Source organism: Bombina bombina, chromosome 4 (genome assembly GCF_027579735.1).
Source record: "Bombina bombina isolate aBomBom1 chromosome 4, aBomBom1.pri, whole genome shotgun sequence".
NCBI classification, from domain to species: domain Eukaryota; kingdom Metazoa; phylum Chordata; class Amphibia; order Anura; family Bombinatoridae; genus Bombina; species Bombina bombina.
Window position 1 is genome coordinate 251,391,623 of NC_069502.1, and position 20,350 is coordinate 251,411,972.

The 20,350-nt window shown below is 40.8% G+C and overlaps 1 protein-coding gene across 1 annotated transcript in view; it reads left to right on the forward strand.

Moving 5' to 3' along the window:
- Positions 1-20,350, forward strand: part of YEATS2 (YEATS domain containing 2) — a 258,568-nt gene that overhangs the window by 178,207 nt on the left and 60,011 nt on the right. Inside the window, exons 21-24 of the mRNA XM_053709881.1 lie at positions 1,624-1,735; positions 5,091-5,164; positions 9,023-9,102; positions 17,742-17,943. Of these exons, the coding sequence (XP_053565856.1) occupies positions 1,624-1,735; positions 5,091-5,164; positions 9,023-9,102; positions 17,742-17,943 (468 nt within the window). The remainder of the gene's footprint in view (positions 1-1,623; positions 1,736-5,090; positions 5,165-9,022; positions 9,103-17,741; positions 17,944-20,350) is intronic.

Here is a 20,350-nt window from a genome sequence, read left to right on the forward strand (position 1 = left end):
GCCCAGATATTTCTGGTCGGGAGCTGTTGTCGAGATTTTTCGGCGCTTCTTGATTGAACAAGTCCCACTATGGCTTAGGGTCAGCTTGCTGCCTGGAGATTGGTTATCGCGAGTTCTTGTTTACAGGTGGCTCTGTGTTTTCTTGGAGAGCTCTTTGTTTTTTGACTGCTAGGACAGTTGTCCTGTCTCTGCTTGACTAGGCTTGTCTAACCTTATGAGTTTGACCTGGCTATGATGCAATAGGGAACTTGCGGTTTTCTGGAACACCATATGTGGTATGGTGCTGTGTCAGGGATATGAGGGTGGCCTTCTGGTCATCCTAGTGACGTTTTTTTCCTGAGTATGGACTTATTTCTGGTGCTTGTCCTTCTAGGGAGATTGTCTCCCTGGGCAGTGGTCCTGTGGCAACCTTGGGTTGCTCTAAGTTTGATTTGAGCCTGTGTTGGCTGGTCCTTTGGATCTCTTATGGGGGGTCTTCTATTTTCCCCCTCGGGGGTAGATGGAGGTTTTTGACTTTTAGGGGTACTTTCTTGGGAGTTGAGAGCCGTTGGGCTGGCTCCTCGGAGGCCTTTGTGCTCAGTAGACTCTGGGTCTTAGTAGTCGCGAGCACGGCTTTGCAGGTTATGTAACTGATGAGCAGTTACCTGGGCTTCCGGTTTTTCCCTTGTCGATTAGAGTTTTTGTAGGATGTCGGGTAATTTCAGGCTTAGGTGACTTTTGAAGGAGCCGCCTTTTTGTACCCGCCCTTTGTTTGCATTCAGTGTACTCTAGCTTGGGTATTGTTTCCCAAAAGTAATGAAGCTGTGGGCTCTTGCCGTTTAAGAAGAAAAACGTAAATTATGCTTACTTGATAATTTTCTTTTCATCTGTTGAGAAGAGTCCACAGCTCCTGCCCGCGTTTTATCTATTAGGCGGCAGTTACTTTTTTGTTTCTTCAACACCTTTTTCACCCTGATATTTCTCCTATTGTTCCTTGTTCCCTTGGCAGAAGGAAGTGGGGGAGGTATTTGAAGCCTTTGGCTTGGGTGTCTTTGCCTCCTCCTAGTGGCCTGGTTCTGAATTCCCAAAAGTAATGAATGCAGCTGTGGACTCTTCCCGTCAGAAGAAAAGAAAATTATCAGGTAAGCATAATTTATGGGGTTTTTTTAAACCTCAGGCACCTCTACACCTTTGTTTTTACATTTCCCTTCGGCCAAATAACTGGGGGTTATGGGTAAGGGAAGTGACACTTAACAGCTCTACTAGGGTGCTCTTTGCCTTCTCCTGCTGGCCAGGAGTTAATATCCCACTAGTAATTGGAATGACGTTGTGGACTCTCCATGTCCGGAAAGAAATTTATCAGGTAAGCATAAATTCAATTTTTTTGTGAATAAATCAATAACACTGGTTACTGTATTGAATTATGGGGTTTTTTTTTTTCTATTTTCCTAATATTTACAGTGTACAGTATGCGCTATTCTACTTAAATATGCTTTTACTAAAAGCACGTTTTAATAATAGTAGTGAAAATATTTCCAGTAAGGGATTTTACGGGTCTTGGAGACACACTGGTTTACTTGTTGCTGCGGGATCCTCAATGTGTACACAAATGTTTCATCATCATCTCTCTTTTTTTTCTGTTAGTTAAAACGGAGCCGGACATAGCAAGCAATGCCAGCAGCACACCCTTGTGTCAAGCTGAAACTATGGCGGTGAAAATGGAAGACAATGCAGACACCGAAGCCAGTGCTGTCAAGTAATCGAAGTGTTTTTGTTTCCATCTTACTGGTGCTGCGCTACGTGTTGTTTTATTAGTATTGTTTATATGTAAAGCCACATATAAGGCAAGGCTTGTTTACGAAACAGAGACAGACACGTAAAAAACACAAACAAACGAGGAATATTAGCTTTTATTATTATTTTTGGGTTATTCTTAAAGGGACACTGTACCCAAAATTTTTCTTTTGTGATTCAGATTGAGCATGAAATTTTAAGCAACTTTCTAATTTACTTCTATTATCAAATTTTCTTCATTCTCTTTGTATCTTTATTTGAAATGCAAGAATGTAAGTTTAGATGCCGGCCCATTTTTGGTGAACAACCTGGGTTGTCCTTGCTGATTGGTGGATAAATTCATCCACCAATAAAAAGGTGCTGTCCAAAGTACTGAAACCAAAAAAAAGTTTAGATGCCTTCTTTTTCAAATAATGATAGCAAGAGAACGAAGAAAAATTGATAATAGGAGTAAATTAGAAAGTTGCTTAAAATTGCATGCTCTTTCTGAATTGCAAAAGAAAAAATTTGGGTACAGTGTCCCTTTAAAGGGACATTTAATATTGTTATATGCATGTAGTATACAGTATACTCTGTATTACAGAGAATGTGTGTTGGCAAAATCATTTCTCCTGTTAAGTGTAGTCAGTCCACGGGTCATCCATTACTTATGGGATATTAACTCCTCCCTAACAGGAAGTGCAAGAGGATCACCCAAGCAGAGCTGCTATATAGCTCCTCCCCTCTACGTCACACCCAGTCATTCTCTTGCACCTAACTAATAGATAGGATGTGTGAGAGGAGTGTGGTTATTAAATTTAGTTTTTTTATTACTTCAATCAAAAGTTTGTTGTTTTAAACAGCACCGGAGTGTGTTGTTTCTTCTCAGGCAGTATTAGAAGAAGAATCTACCTGAGTTTGTGTATGATCTTAGCGGACGTAACTAAGATCCATTTGCTGTTCTCGGCCATTCTGAGGAGCGAGGTAACTTCAGAACAGGGGACAGCGGGCAGGGTTCACCTGCAAAGAGGTATGTTGCAGTATATTATTTTCTAAGGAATGGAATTGACTAAGAAAATACTGCTAATACCTATATAATGTAAGTACAGCCTTAAATGCAGTAGTAGTAACTGGTATCAGGCTGTTATGTATGTATGTTGGCACCAAAGTATTTCTGGGGAATGGCACTTCACTAAGAAAATACTGTATACATATAACTCTAGCCTCTCTGCAGTGATAGCGACTAGCAACAGGCTTTTATTCTTATTCATATATTTAAAACGTTTACTGACAGGTTAATCGTTTTTTTTCTCTGAGGTACTTGGTGAAAATTTATGGGCATTATTTTCCACTTGGCTGTCGTTTATTTTGTATAAAATCAGTTACTGAGCTTCCCCACTGCTGTATTAAGAGTGGGAGGGGCCTATTTTTGGCGCTTTTACTACGCATTAAAAATTCAGTCACAGTCTTCCTTATTCTCCCTGCATGATCCAGGACGTCTCTACAGAGCTCAGGGGTCTCCAAAACTAGTTTGAGGGAGGTAATCACTCACAGCAGACCTGTGAGACTGTGCTTTGACTGTGATAAAAAACGTATTTATTTGTCAATCGTTTTTTTGGTATTAAGGGGTTAATAATCCATTTGCTGATGGGTGCTATCCTTTGCTAAATTAATGCATTTCATATGAAAAATTGATTGCTATAACTAAACCGGTTCATTGTTATATCAAAATCTAATTTCTCTGAAGCTGACTGCATGGAGATTGAACGCTTGATTTTATCAAAGCGTGGATTTTCGGAGTCAGTAATTGATACCTTAATACAGGCTAGGAAACCTGTTACCAGGAAAATTTACCATAAGATATGGCGTAAATATTTACACTGGTGCGAATCCAAGAGTTACTCATGGAGTAAGGTTAGGATTCCTAGGATATTGTCTTTTCTACAAGAAGGTTTAGAAAAGGGTTTATCTGCAAGTTCTTTGAAGGGACAGATCTCAGCTCTGTCCATCCTTTTACACAAACGTCTGTCAGAAGTTCCAGACGTTCAGGCTTTTTGTCAGGCTTTGGCCAGGATTAAGCCTGTGTTTAAGACTGTTGCTCCACCGTGGAGCTTAAACTTAGTTCTTAACGTTTTACAGGGTGTTCCGTTTGAACCCCTTCATTCCATTGATATCAAGCTGTTATCTTGGAAAGTTCTGTTTTTAATGGCTATTTCCTCGGCTCGTAGAGTCTCTGAGTTATCGGCCTTACATTGTGATTCTCCTTATCTGATTTTTCATTCAGACAAGGTAGTTCTGCGTACTAAACCTGGGTTCTTACCTAAGGTAGTCACTAACAAGAATATCAATCAAGAGATTGTTGTTCCATCATTGTGCCCTAACCCTTCTTCAAAGAAGGAACGACTTCTGCACAATCTAGACGTAGTCCGTGCCCTGAAATTTTATTTACAGGCAACTAAAGATTTTCGCCAAACTTCTTCCCTGTTTGTCGTTTATTCTGGACAGAGGAGAGGTCAAAAAGCATCTGCTACCTCTCTCTCTTTTTGGCTTCGTAGCATAATACGTTTAGCCTATGAGACTGCTGGACAGCAGCCTCCTGAAAGAATTACAGCTCATTCTACGAGAGCTGTGGCTTCCACGTGGGCCTTTAAGAATGAGGCCTCTGTTGAACAGATTTGCAAGGCTGCAACTTGGTCTTCTCTTCATACTTTTTCCAAATTTTACAAATTTGACACTTTTGCTTCTTCTGAGGCTGTTTTTGGGAGAAAGGTTCTTCAGGCAGTGGTTCCTTCCGTGTAAAGATCCTGCCTGTCCCTCCCGTCATCCGTGTACTTTAGCTTTGGTATTGGTATCCCATAAGTAATGGATGACCCGTGGACTGACTACACTTAACAGGAGAAAACATAATTTATGCTTACCTGATAAATTCCTTTCTCCTGTAGTGTAGTCAGTCCACGGCCCGCCCTGTTTTTTATGGCAGGTCTAAATTTTAAATTATACTCCAGTCACCACTGCACCCTATAGTTTCTCCTTTCTCGTTTGGTTTTCGGTCGAATGACTGGGTGTGACGTAGAGGGGAGGAGCTATATAGCAGCTCTGCTTGGGTGATCCTCTTGCACTTCCTGTTAGGGAGGAGTTAATATCCCATAAGTAATGGATGACCCGTGGACTGACTACACTACAGGAGAAAGGAATTTATCAGGTAAGCATAAATTATGTTTTTTATTTACGTATCGTCTGGGACATATTTTGGGGGTGTTAGTAATAATACAAGCGTTGTAAGTAACCCTAAAGCATCTGCATAGTGACTGACCAATCATATTCTTTTTTTATTGCAGGACAGAATATTTGCAAAATCTGAAGCAACTGTTAACTGCAACAGTTAAGAAAGTTCCCCTTATAGCTCCAAGAAGTAAGAAAAGCAACACCCATTTTTATATATTGTTTGGTGTGAAACTTATTTTCCTTGTTCGTTTAAACAACTGCTTGTATATAGTTATGGTTATGGAATTAGAAATACAGAGAAGATAAGCAAGAACAGTTTTACTGCAGGGATAATTAAAATATTTAAAACTATATGATAACATTTTTTAAAGGGACATAAAAGTATAATAAGAAAACACTTATTCATTTGCCCATTTAATTATTATACTATAGAAAAGCAGCAAAGGTGCTCAACACATAGCTAAAGTATTGTGCGAGAGACGCAGAGCACTGCTGGTCCAGAGCAGAAATTGCCACTGTTCTGTCAGAATAGCAAACATATCAGATCAGCAAACAGAAGTGACGTTACGTCAGCTGTCTGACCGCAAATACTCACCTAGCATGCGCTCCTCCTAGTCATCGGGTTCTAATTCTAGCACATCACAAATTACAATCTACCCATTAGATTATTGGACACTTGTTAAAACATAGAACATAGCCATCAGATTGTTGGACACTTTTTAGAGAACGTGCGTAAAATACGAATACTAAATGTTATAAATATACAGTATCTCACAAAAGTGAGTACACCCCTCACATTTTTGTTAATATTTTATAATATTTTTTCATGTGATAACACTGAAGAAATTACACTTTGCTACAATGTAAAGTAGTGAGTGTACAGCCTGTATAACAGTGTACATTTGCTGTCCCCTCAAAATAACTCAACACACAGCCATTAATGTCTAAACCGTTGGCAACAAAAGTGAATAAACCCCTAAGTGGAAATATCCAAATCGGGCCCAATTAGCCATTTTCCCTCCACGGTGTCATGTGACTCATTAGTGTTACAAGGTTGCAGGTGTGTTAAATTTGGTGTTATCGCTCTCACCCTCTCTCATACTGGTCACTGGAAGTTCAATATGGCACCTCATGGCAAAGAACTCTCTGAGGATCTGAAAAAAAGAATTGTTGCTCTAAATAAAGATGGCCTAGGCCAGAGCTTTCCAAACTTTTCATGTTGGTGACACACTTTTTAGACCTACATCATTTTGTGACACAGTAATTCAGTTGCACTAGCAAACAGGAGGTTAAACTAACTTGTATAATTATATAATAATGAAATGTATTTACAAGTAACAGTATGTATGTGCAAGAATAACATAGCTACTTACTATTTTAATGGGATGTATGAGGTTTATGGGATGAACAGTTTCTGAATATTTAGTGGAATATTAGATAAAGACACTCGCATACATCATCAAGCATTTTTAAACTTCCACTTCCTATCCATATATCAAGAGCAGGAGCAGCAATGCACTACTTGGGAGCTAGCTGCAAAAAAAAAAACAAAAAAACACTTTGACTTCTGACTTTAGCTCAGCGTTTAAGCTGCTGCCCTCAGAGCTCTACGAGTCCAACTGACTACTTCCCACGCTGCAAACACACTGCTGTCCCCACTCACTGACTACACGTGCAGTCACAAGCCGATTAAGGAGACTACACGTGCAGTCAGGAGCCAATGTGCCGCAAATGTGAAAAGTTTCAGTTCCCGCTAAGCTGCGCCAATAGGTTAAGATGATCTGTGACCCACTAGGTATCAATCACGTGTCAACTACGTGATATGCGTAGCAGGCAGGCGGAAAGTTGGAAAAGTCATGACACGCAGTTTGGAAAGCACTGGCCTAGGCTATAAGAAGGTTGCCAAGACCCTAAAACTGAGCTGCAGCACTGTGGGCAAGACCATACAGCGGTTTCACAGAACAGGTTCCACTCAGAACAGGCCTCACCATGGTCGACCAAAGAAGTTGAGTGCACGTGCTCAGCGTCACATCCAGAGGTTGTCTTTGGGAAATAGACGTATGAGTGCTTCCAGTATTGCTGCAGAGGTTGAAGGGGTGGGGGGGTCAGCCTGTCAGTGCTCAGACCATACGCGCACACTGCATCAAATTGGTCTGCATGGCTGTTGTCCCAGAAGGAAGCCTCTTCTAAAGATGATGCACAAGAAAGCCTGCAAACAGTTAGCTGAAGACAAGCAGACTAAGGATATGGATTACTGGAACCATGTCCTGTGGTCCAATGAGACCAAGATAAACTTATTTGGTTCAGATGGTGTCAAGTGTGTGTGGCGGCAACCAGGTGAGGAGTACAAAGACAAGTGTGTCTTGCCTTGAGGCTCATTGTTCTGCCTTGCTAAAGAAGCTGAGGGTAAAGGTGATGGACTAGCCAAGCATGTCTCCAGACCTAAACTTTATTGAGCATCTGTGGGGCATCCTCAAACGTAAGGTGGGGGAGCGCAAGGTCTCTAACATCCACCAGCTCCATGATGTCGTCATGGAGGAGTGGAAGAGGACTCCAGTGGCAACCTGTGAAGCTCTGATGAACTCCATGCCCAAGAGGGTTAAAGCAGTGCTGGAAAATAATGTTGGCCACACAAAATATTGACACTTTGGGCCCAATTTGGACATTTCCGCTTAGGGGTGTACTCACTTTTGTTGCCAACGGTTTAGACATTAATGGCTATGTGTTGAGTTATTTTGAGGAGACAGCAAATTTACACTGTTATACAGGCTGTACACTCACTACTTTACATTGTAGCAAAGTGTCATTTCTTCAGTGTTGTCACATGAAAAGATATAATAAAATATTTACAAAAATTGGAGGTGTGTATTCTCACTTTTGTGAGATACTTTGTCTTTTTTATTTCATACATTTTATTTAATTTGAGTCCAACTAAAAACTATCACATGAACAGGCGGTGACGTACATCCCACCCTTTCCATGAATTATATGTATTTTTATATACTCATTTTGTGTGGTGTATGGTGTATTCATACTTCACCTGCATAAATAAGGAGAATAAACGTTATTAAAAAAAGCTTCTCTGTATTACATATCTTCTGAAAGTTTAATCTATTAAAAGAGGCTCTTCTAAAAGTTTAACATATTAAAAAAAGTTCAACACATTAAAATGAAATAAAATGTAAGTAATTAAATATATATATATATATTTAGTGTTCGTATTTCACGCACGAGCTCTAAAAAGTGTCCAACAATCTGATGGCTATGTTCTTAGTGCTCAGGCCCGCATGCGTTTTAACAAGTGTCCAAGAATCTGATGGGTAGATTGTAATTTGTGACGTGCTAGGATTGGAATTTGATGATGAGGAGAAGCACATGTGTGGTGAGTATTTGTGGTCAGACAGCTGACGGAACGTCACTTCCATTTGCTGATCTGATATGTTTGCTATTCTGACAGAACACTGCTGATCCAATAAGCAGCACAAGTCGAACATCAGAGCCACACAGAACCCTGCTAGCCCCGAGCAGTAATTTAACTATGTGTTTAACCCTTTTTTCCACACAGCAATGCAGTGTCACTAGTGATAAAATGACATGCTCCAACAAATTACAGCATGCAATTTTATCATTATAATGACCAATTAAAGGGACAGTCTACTTGATTTTTGTTTGCAGCGGCTTCGATAGAGGTAAAAAGTATATTAATATAACCGTGTTGGTTATGAAAAACGGGGGAATGGGTAATAAAGGGATTATCTATCTTTTTAAGCAATAACATTTAAATAAATGCTGTTTTAAAATATTTTCCATTAAGTTACAGCATTTCATTTTACTTTTATCTGCTTCTAATAAATAATTTTTGGTTTTGTAACCACTTACCAGACCTGAAATGAGAATTAGCGGACTCTAAAAGTAAATGTTGTGTCTCTGAGAGTGTATGAGGTTAGTAGTATAATTTAGGAGATATGAACTGGACAGCATTTGTAACTATTGTCTAGACTCTAGAAGTTTTTCATTTGGAAACACTGATATTCTCTTGTCTTAGGTGAAGATAGCAATCCGTTTTGTGCTAATTCTGTGGAGCAGTATTACAGCTGGAACATTGGAAAAAGGAGAGCATCAGAGGTACAGTTTACTTGTATGTCTTTAAAGGGACATGAAACATCATTTTTGTGGCATAGGACATTAAAGCAGTGAAGATGTGGCCAGAGCTAAACACAGCCTGATACTTAAACACATGGGGAGGAATTGATTGTGTGTAAGTGAAGCTGTAATTCTAGAAATGACTAGAAAGTGACTATAACATCCATATTGTGCATCTATCAGCCATATTGTGCCTATATCAGCCATATTGTGCCTATATCAGCCATATTGTGCATCTATCAGCCATATTGTGCCTATATCAGCCATATTGTGCCTATATCAGCCATATTGTGCCTATATCAGCCATATTGTGCATCTATCAGCCATATTGTGCCTATATCAGCCATATTGTGCCTATATCAGCCATATTGTGCCTATATCAGCCATATTGTGCATCTATCATCCATATTGTGCATCTATCATCCATATTGTGCATCTAACATTCATATTGTGCATCTATCAGCCATATTGTGCCTAAATCAGCCATATTGTGCATCTATCATCCATACTGTGCATTTATCCGCCATACTGTGCCTATATCAGCCATATTGTGCCTATATCCGCCATATTGTGCATCTATCAGCCATATTGTGCATCTATCAGCCATATTGAGCCTATATCAGCCATATTGAGCCTATATCAGACATATTGAGCCTATATCAGCCATATTGTGCATCTATCAGCCATATTGTGCATCTATCAGCCATATTGTGCACCTATCAGCCATATTGTGCACATATCAGCCATATTGTGCATCTATCAGCCATATTGTGCACATATCAGCCATATTGTGCATCTATCAGCCATATTGGCTATATTTTCTATCAGCACTAAAAGGAAAGTTCCAACTAGTCCTTTAGAAAAAATTTGCCCCACTAGGGTTTTAACCGGACAATTTACTTGTTCAAATACCCTCAGGAATGCTTCAAGGTATTTAAAGGGCCTCAGTAATTGAATAGACAGAATTTTATCTGAATATTATTTATTATTTAATAAACCAGTGCCTGCCGATGTGCTCAGCATATGTCAAACAGTTCTTTGATTTTGAAAATATAGTCTATAGCTCATATGTACAGCCTCTATTTAGATCAACTTTTGTTTTATCACAAACTTGGATAGGTAAACATATAAATGTCCCAATTATACTCGATAATACAGGTTACTCGAATAGAATTTCTCACCAGCTCTGGGTATCCTGCTCTCCCAGGCTACAGCCTGTCCACCAACGCGGAACGAGCACACCTCTAGCCGGGCTTCTCCTTCAATAGTGTGTCCTGTATCGAGTAACGTCCTGTTAGCCAATAGGAACAAGATGGTGACGTATCCAACGTGTCACTTGCGCCACTCCACCAATGGTAATCCGATAGGTTGACGTTTCCCACTCGTCATCCGTCAGTAACCAATTAGGGCGCGTTGAGGATATCCAATGACCATCCAGGGGTCGGCCTCCACTTGCTATGTTCCGTTGGTACACAAACAGGGAAAAAAAATAAATAAAAGCACTTGCCGTAATGAGACAAATGTATGTAGTGAGGCTTCACTGTACACACGCAGGCATAGGTATTGAGAGCGGCCCCTATATAAAAAACTGAAGAGGGTAATTATTTACTTCCTCCTCACTGAGGGTAACTCCGGTGGGCTTAGCAGATGGTGCTGGCTTGTGGTAAAAAGTACACAATCGAAAAAAAGCAGAAAAGCATGCCAGGCACCAAAATTAAGTAAAAATCGTATTTTATTAGTATTCCATTAAAAATATAATATTACAAAAAGAGAAATGTGGGGGGACCCCCAAGCAAAACAGACTAACGCGTTTCGGCTAGGAGAGCCGTACTCATAGTCCATAAAACCACTAAGAATACACTGATTTAAGTACCCAGTGTTCTAATTCTATTGGTTGGCCATCTAATTGAAATTTAAAGGTACAGCGCCTCAAGCATTTAAAGCACCTTTGTGTTTTAGTTTTACATAGTTTATAGATAGATACCTAAGTAATTTCATTAAATGGCCAAATGGGGGTGAGAGATATTTAATAACATATATACAATAACAGACATAGTGTTGTCACAGGACTGGCTCAACTATAAATGCTCATAAGGAATACATGTAACAGTACATAGTTCAAGGTTATAGCCAGATTGAAATTAATTGGTCTAAAAAGAGATACTGATATATAATTCTTCAGTTCCATTATACACATTAGTAGGTAAAAGATATATTACCATATTCAGCCTGAGATAGTAAAAAGTGACAAAAAGTTATAGTGAGCCCATGACTAGAGGCGCTGGTCATATACTCATAACCCTATATTAGAGTAAAAATACTATTGACCATCTGGATAGATAGTGATCCTACACAGTTCTATATTATATCTTATAGGGGGGGGGGGGGTAACCCCAGACGAGCCCAATGGTAAGTGTAAATGAGCCTATGACTAGAGGACAATATATCTATCCAAAATGGACAATCACAAATAAATATACATAAATTAACCTCGAAACACCCCGAGACCTATAAACTAGAGCTCCAGAGTGGAAGTGGTTATCTTCAATATATATATAGAGATGAGCCTATGACAAGAAGACAGTGTAAAAAGCTATATGTAATTAGTTAGTTACACTGGTTAATTAGACCGATATCTATTACCTAGGTCCCTATGTACTAGTGTTATCTTAGTATTAATAAAGAGCCTATGACTAGAGGACGGTATAAGAACTAGATGAAATTAGTTAAATATATAGTCAGGTAGAGCTAATACCTGTTTAATAGGTCCCTACAGACTAGATTAATGTATGTTTACAGAGAATAACCAGAATACACCTATCAGCCATATTGTGCACATATCAGCCATATTGTGCATCTATCAGCCATATTGTGCACATATCAGCCATATTGTGCATCTATCAGCCATATTGGCTATATTTTCTATCAGACTTAGATAACGTGTCAGCAGAAGATAATTACGGCTCCATCACATATGGATATCTGATGATTTGCCGCACCCTGTCTTATAGTCTAATATACTGTAATATTTAGTAACTTGTAGCAAAAGGAACATGAAACCCAAAATGTTTCTTTTATGATTCAGACAGAGCACGGGATTTTAAACAACTTTCCAGTTTACTTCTATCATCAAATTTGCTTCATTGTCTTGTTATCCTTTGTTGAAAGATCAGCGCTGCTGGAAGCTAGCTGATTACATCTAATGAGCCAATGACAAGAGGTATATGTGTGAAGCTACAAATCCGCAGCTAGCTCCCAGTAGAACATGCTGCTTCTGAGACCTACTTATGTATGCTTTTCAACATAGGATACCAAGAAAAATTTGAAGTAAATTGGAAAGTTGTTCAAAACTGCATGTTCTATCTGCCTCTTTAAGAGTCAGATTTCTACCTGCATTTTACTTGTTTAGACAGTAATTTTTGGGTTTAAGTGTCATCATAGTTCCCCTGTCTTATGCTTAGCTCACTGCAGTTATTATTATGATAATTGAGGTTGAAAATTAATAATTGAAAGTTAGCAAAATCTCCCCATAATGCATAGGAGCTCAGTCAAACAGAGAGCAAATGCACAAAACACACAGCCGGAGCGGCATTATCCATACTGTCAGACAGGATTATAGTTAAAAAACCAACATATTTTGTTCTTGTTACTCACAACCTCCTTTTTTTCTGCGGGGATAACTAATTTGTGATAACAGTGACATCAGAGGAGAAAAGTGTCCCTCTTTGTCTCTTTCAAATGATGGGAGTTATGCTAAAGTACATTTGTAAATACTAAATGCAGTAGTTTGTGTCTGTGTGAATAAAATGCTGTATTTATTAAATGGAAAGAGTCCACAGCTGCATTCATTACTTTTGGGAAATAATAACCTGGACACCAGGAGGAGGCAAAGACACCCCAGCCAAAGGCTTAAATACTCCTCCCACTTTCCTCATCCCCCAGTCATTCTTTGCCTTTCGTCCCAGGAGGTTGGCAGAGAAGTGTCAGAATTTAATTTGTCTCTTATGGAGGGTAGTACTCTTCAACCTGGGACAGGAGTTTTAAGTAATCCTGTCAGTCTCTTAATGAGGGTTCGGATGAAAGTTAGAGTCCGGAGATGCAGGAAGAGTCGTTCTGCGAAACCATCCCGACTCATTTTAACAACTCCACAAGCAATCAGCTTTATTGAACTTCGCTTCGCTGCCTGCTTTCTTCTCTCAAGTCAGTGGCGGAGGTGAGGCTACTATCCGTCACACTTGAAGGGCCGTGTTCCTGTTCCACGGCGTAGATTCCGGTAAGTTCATTTCATTTTACTTCTTCATGATTGTACTCATTTGTTCCTGCGAACTCACATGAAAAATACAGGGTCTCAGTGGGACTCCTTTAGTATCTTGGAATCAAGGGTTAATATCTCCTGTGGGGGATTATTAAACAGGGTTTTTTTTTAATCATGTTTGTTATGTGATTCAATCTGCTTATGTGTAGTGTTAACTGGGCTCGTAGCTTTTGAAACATAACAGCCTTTCGTAGTGACGCGACCTTACGGTTGGGCGCACTTTTTTTGGACTGTATGGTTCACCTTGTGACCGGGCGTGTTTATGTTCTGGTCTCCCATTTCCGCATTCCTGACTGTGTGGCGATGGAGAATTCTAGTCCGCTGGTGTCTGGTTCGTAGGAGGTGGCGAGTGCCCCAGCCATTGTGGGTGTCAGGTGCCGTTTAAATTGTTTTATATTTAGTCCATTTTTGGTATCCTTTATCCAGTTATGGAGGATGCTGATGTTGAGATTGTTCAACTTTCTGATTCAGATTCTTCATCCTGTGACGAATGCGAATTGACCCCATTGACTCAGGTCAGTCAGTTATGTTCTTTAGGCCGTTCTAGAGCACCTTGTTCCTCGGGCTCTGGGATTCAAGGGACCGCTGAGCCATCTGCCTCGGGAGGCCCTGTCCCCCGAGAGGCAAGTTCCCTACCGCTCCCTACTACTACACATGCGGGTAACCCAAGGGTTGTGGCACATTTTCGCTTTTACATACTTTTGGCGCTTGCGTGTCTAGATGTTTGTTTATTTGTGGTCTCTCAGCCACAGGGAGGCATGTGCAGTTCCCTGCGGGTGTAACTGTTCCTGAGTGTTGTGCCTTTCGTTACAGGCTGGCTTGCCTTCGTGTTCTACTCAGACACGTTTTTGAGCTGTTTGGGGACCCTATCCTTCTCGGTTATGGGACTCTTCAGTCTCCTCCTTCGAATTGCTCACCTCATTAGGCATGGGGGGATGAAGTAATCTCCTTTAAGTCTTGTTATCGAGATCCTTCCCAGTTTTGTTGGAAGAACAGGGTTTCTGTTAGGCTGGTCCTGCGGATCTTTCTGTTCTTTCTGTTCTTCTTGGGCATTAACCCTCGGATTGCCTGTCATTTTATTTTATCCGGTTAGGATGAATTTTATTTTTCATACTATGTTTCCTGTGGGAACTTTCTCTGGGATCAATACTCTCTGTTTGATTCTACGTAAGTTGTTCGGGACACGTTAGTCCCATGTTTGTCTATATTTTCTTCCTCCCTCTCTGAGGGTGGATTTAGCCAGCTTGGCAGTTATGACCCTGGTTGCAGGCTGGTCCTGCTTGGGTTCAGATCTTTTGTCTTGCGGCTTATTCAGATATGTGGCGATTATTATACCTTGCTGGTCAGGTTGGGGTGCTGAGTGCTCTTAAAGGGACACTGAACCCAAATTTTTTCTTTCATGATTCAGATAGAGCATGCAATTTTAAGCAACTTTCCAATTTACTCCTATTATCATTTTTCTTCGTTCTTTTGCTATCTTTATTTGAAAAAGAAGGCATCTAAGCTTTTTTGGGGTTCGGAACTCTGGACAGCAATTTTTTATTGGTGGATGAATTTATCCACCAATCAGCAAGGACAACCCAGATTGTTAACCAAAAATGATCCAGCATCTAAACTTACATTCTTGCATTTCAAATAAAGATACCAAGAGAATGAAAAAAAATTGATAATAGGAGTAAATTAGAAAGTTGTTTAAAATGTCATGCTCTATCTGAATCATGAAAGAAAAAAAATTGGGTTCAGTGTCCCTTTAACATTATTTATGTTTCTTGTTATTTGTTTTACAAGTTTCAGCTAAGCATTCTCAAGAGGACTTGCCGGTCCGTGCGGCTCTCGGGGTTGTTTCAGTCCTAAATAGCCGTCTCTCTGGTGACTGGGTCAGTGAATTTTGCTGAGATACTCTCTGTTGCTCCCGATACCCTCGGAAAGCGGTTTAGAGCCTCTTTTCCGCCGGTTGGGGCGGTGTAGCTTTAGGAAATTGGACTTGTTTCTTTAGTGGTTCTCTTCTTCATTGAGACCTCTTGGATTTTGTCCGTTTCTCCTTGTGGATGGGTCACCTTCGAGGGACTTAGATTCCCTTCGGGAGTTGGTTGTTCCTTTTTCGGGACATTAGACAGTGAGGTCTTTTTGGGCTCCGGTTAGGGGTCCTTTCCCGGTGTTGGGAATGCTCTGCATCTCTTTCTTGAGATAGAAGAGGTCCTAGTGGTTTTCCATTCATATGGTTCAGGTATTGCCTTCCAGGTGGCATCCAAACCCATGTTTTACTGTCCTCTGCCTTTGAATCTGAGGTGATGTGGAGGCTTGATGTTGCCGGTCTTCTTGTCCTGATCTACCGGTTGTCGAGGGTTTTACTCAGCGTTTTCTCTTTGTGGATCCCGCTGTGGGATATTACCGGACCTTATGATCCTAGGACTGGCCTGGGGGTTCCATTTTCCGGGGTACTTGGGCTTAGCCCTTGTTCTGGCTGTTCTGTTTTAAAACTTGGCCAGATTTACTGAGAGCCGGCGCTCCTTGGGATTTGTCTTGTGCCAGACGATATGGTCCTCTTGGGACAGATAGTGGGCTCTCCTGCCTAGCAAACGTAAGGTTTGCGGTTGCTCAGCTGTCACTTTTGCGCCTGGTATGTGTGCTAGCACAATGGTGTTTTAAGGGGCTCTTCAGTGTTCGTTAGTGACGTGGCCTTGTGTCCTCTTGGTTCTTCCTACTACTTCCTGTCTTATGGGCAGGTGTTTATCGATGCTCTCCTCTTCAGGGGGCTCGTTGTCCTCTTTACAGAGGTGTGGTTCCTTTTTTAGGGGCCTCTCCTGTGTTCGGGAGGTCGGAACAGATGTTTTATCTGGTTCGGGAATTGGTCTGCTCTTTGAGTTGTTCTTTCCATCTGGGGAACTGCTGGCTCCGCATTGAAACTTAGTCGAGTGGCTTTGCTAGATCTCCTTGGGTCTAACGCCTGCTCGATTGTCTTTAGGTTGAAGTGGCTGTGTCCATTCTTCTGGACTTTCGGGGGCCGGTCTTGGGGTTCCTTTGGCTTCCCTTGCTTTCAGATCTGCCGTTGCTTGGGCTGGTCCGGTTAGGTGTAGGATCTGAGATCTGTTGTTCATCCTCAGGTCTAGGGGGTGACAGTGGACCTTATTTTTTTTTTTTTGGAGGTTCTGTGCCTCTCCCCCTTTGAGATCTATGAGTAGGCTTGGCGGCCTGGATTGCCTGGAGAGTGTCTTCTGTCTTGGAGGTTGGGCAATCTGCTATTTTGTTCGGCCGCTTCTTCCTTACGGATAGTGTTTTCTCTGTGTCTTCCTACGTATGGCAGCGTGTTACTGGACTAAGATGTTTATTTTCTGAGTTTGCTACTTGTACTTTTCTGTTTGCTCAGTCTCTGAGTTCTGACATTTTGAGGACTTTGTCTACAGCTGTCTTTTTCGGTGCTGTTGCACGATGTTTGGGAGATGTTTCTTCTCCTTGATTATGCCCGGTTGCTCCTTGTGGGTTGGGCGTCGTCTCCTCTTGTTCTTGGGATCCATTCGGGTCTCTGTGGACTTGGCCTTCCTTTGAAGGGGGTTTTTCCTTTATGGATTTTGCTGTACCTTTTGGGTATCCCTTTGGCTTACCCTTGTCCTCTCCCTTTTGGGGATTTTGGCACTGTACTAGTAAGGGTTGTGTGGGGACCGACTGCTGGGCGATGGTTCTCCTGGAGGAGTGTTGGCTCAGTGAGTCTGCTTGCGTTCTCTAGTTAGGTTTAAGGACTATCTGCGGGTCAGTATCCTTGGGGCCTTTTCCTTCTAATTTTTTCGCCCGACTCCGACGAGGGTTTGGTTGGGTTGGGTTTTTTTCAGGCCTGGTGCCCTCAGAATGGGCCGCCTATTGTACCCTCCCGTTTTTGCATTCAGTGTCCTCTATAGCTTGGGTATTGTTTTCCCAAAAGTAATGAATGCAGCTGTGGACTCTTTCCATTTATGAAGAAAAACTTAAATTATGCTTACCTGATAATTTTCTTTTCTTCAGATGGAAAGAGTCCACAGCTCCCCACCGTATTTTTTTCTCTGGGGCGTCTCTTATTTTTTATTCTTCTTTTTCACCCTGGTATTTCTTCTACTGTTCCTTGTTCTTCGGCAGAATGACTAGGGGATGAGGGAAGTGGGAGGAGTATTTAAGCCTTTGGCTGGGGTGTCTTTGCCTCCTCCTGGTGGCCAGGTTCTTATTTCCCAAAAGTAATGAATGCAGCTGTGGACTCTTTCCATCTGAAGAAAAGAAAATTATCAGGTAAGCAAAAGTTTTTGTGTGTGTATGATTTCTAATTTTTTTTTCTCTCTAGTGGCAACGAGCAGTAACAATGAGAAAAATGTTACAAGAAATAATAGAGCGGCAACCAAAGTTCAACAATGTTACCTCTCTGAAAACTAAACAAATAGTCCGGTGGTGTCGTATCCATGGTTACACTCCTCCTGACCCTGAAAGCATTGGGGAAGATAAAGAATCCATTGAAGATGTGTTGACACGTATAGATAATGAGTCGGGTATGAAATACAAACTATTTTAGTTACCTTTTTACCTTTAAAAATGGAAAAAAAATTGGAAATGGAGAATTAATTTTATTATTTAAATATGTGCAGGTAGAACTGTCCTGTGGTTTGTTTTGTTTCAGTTTGAGGTGTGGCTTCCTTCGTCCTGAAGTAAACTGTCTGCTAGAATTATTAGTACGACTGACACATAGATTTGTTTATCTTATGGAGTTTCATTTCATTTTATGTGAATGGGTATTGCATTTACAAATTCATGAATTATGACAAAGGAAATACAAATATTGGAGGTAAAACTTCAAAAATATTATCTTGAACCACTGACTGTTGCATCTTTCAATTATGTACATGTATTGACTGCCATGTTGCATGTGCTTCTCCTGTTTTCCTTTAAATTGAAGAAACCGCAAACCTATGCTTTTAAATAGTGGGGGGGTTTTTTTGGGGGGGGGGGTTATATGTCATGGCCTTATTAGAGCTGCATACCACTGGAAGATTATGAACAATCTACAGAGTGCTACGAGCAGTTATGTGGATAACTGAAAGCATCTGGCCTACTGATACTGCACCACACTTGCTGCTTGTCAGTCTCCTTATGCATAACTTTATACGTTATCATTCTAAATACATTAAGCTATTGACCCTGTCTGTATTCACTGGTACCACCTACTGTCACTGAGACAGATATGTATGTCAGTAAAAAAATAAGGATATACTTTATTTTATTTTTATATAGTCTAATTGATTTCTCCTTGATATTATCCTTTCTTTCTTAAGATACGGTCAGTCCACGGAATCATCAATTACTGTTGGGAATATCACTCCTGGCCAGCAGGAGGAGGCAAAGAGCACCACAGCCAAGCTGTTAAGAGTCACTTCCCTTCCCACAATCCCCAGTCATTCTCTTTGCCTTCGGTGCAAGGAGGAGGTGAAGTTTTAGTGTCTGAAGAAGATTGGATTTATTTCACTTCAATCAAGATTTTATTATTTTGAAAGCCAGAGTAGGTTTGCTCTGATCTTTCCTCTCAAGATTGGGTCTAGCCATACTCTACGTTAGTCTCTTCAGTAGGGCAGTGGTGGCTTTTAGCAGTTAGAAACTTGTGAGGTGGGCCTCACTGCGTATTTTTCTTGACATGTTGCTGCCCTTGTATATAAAGCCTGAGTAGGTTTACTTTGATCTTTCTGTTTCCACAGGTCTCTATAAGAAGCGGCATTCTTTCATACTAGTGGGCTGTTTCCCTGCCGGACAGCTGGATGAGCAGGTAAGTGCCTTTTGTCTTCTGGGGTTAGGAGGCTGGCACTGATGGGGTTAATACAAGATACCTACAGGTAAAATTAACCCTCTATTGCTTTTACCTGCAATTTCTTTGGGACACATAATCCTTCAGGAGAAGGTTTTTATGGCAGTTAGCAGGCACTATATAACTTGTGACATGGAGACTAAGGGTAAATCTCCTTCAGGGCATGAAGGAGTTAACTCTCTATTTGGGACAGTATTATTTGAGCTTAGGGAGAAAGATTCTGTCTTTTATTTCTAAGTCTTAACAGAGAGGCTCATGTATGAATGGGTTAAAGCCTATGTCGAGCTGTATCTCGAATGGAAATTTTTATGTTAGGCGCCATTCCTATGGGACTTAATTGCATTTTTTTTGTTATGAGCCTTATGTCTCCCAGGAGCTACAGGGGCTTATGTTCACATGATTGTTGTTCCTTATTGCCCTGTATGTCTCTCACTGTTTGTTTCTGGGGATTTGGTATTCACACTAGATTAGGTAGTTAAGCGCAATTCAGTGCGCTTCTTCCCTGTACAATTGTGGCTCCGCCTCCTCAATGAAGAGCGGTGCCATTGTTGGGGATTGTTACGTCGGCAGATGAACACCGCCTCGCTCTCCGGAAACTGAGAGGGGAGCGGCGTCTTTATTCTGCTATTTTGTGGGTGATTTTTATGAAAATAAGACATTCCTTGCTCTTGATGCTTTTCTGATGGGAATGGCACGGTTTTTTCTCATCCCTGTCTTATTGAATTTATTATAAATTCTTTGCTAACTTAATAGTAACTCTCTCGCCTGGGATTGGTTAGAGAGTTGAACCCCTTAAAAGCTATATATTTTGTGATATGATACTTCTCTCTGATATATAATAAAAGTTTATCATTGATTTTATGTGGGGCTTATGTTCAGGGTGTTTGGACAAATGCCTGTTCCTATGTACAAAATTAATGCTGTTAAAGAACAATTGTGGTTCTGTAAGATCTGTCCATCTCAGTTTGAACATTTTGAGAGATTAAAATGTTTGTTTCTGTGCTGTTTAGCAACATTGATTGAATAGTACGGATAGATGTTACCAAGAGGACATTTACTATGAGTTTTAGGTCTCCCAGGATGATACTGTTATGGCTATGCCA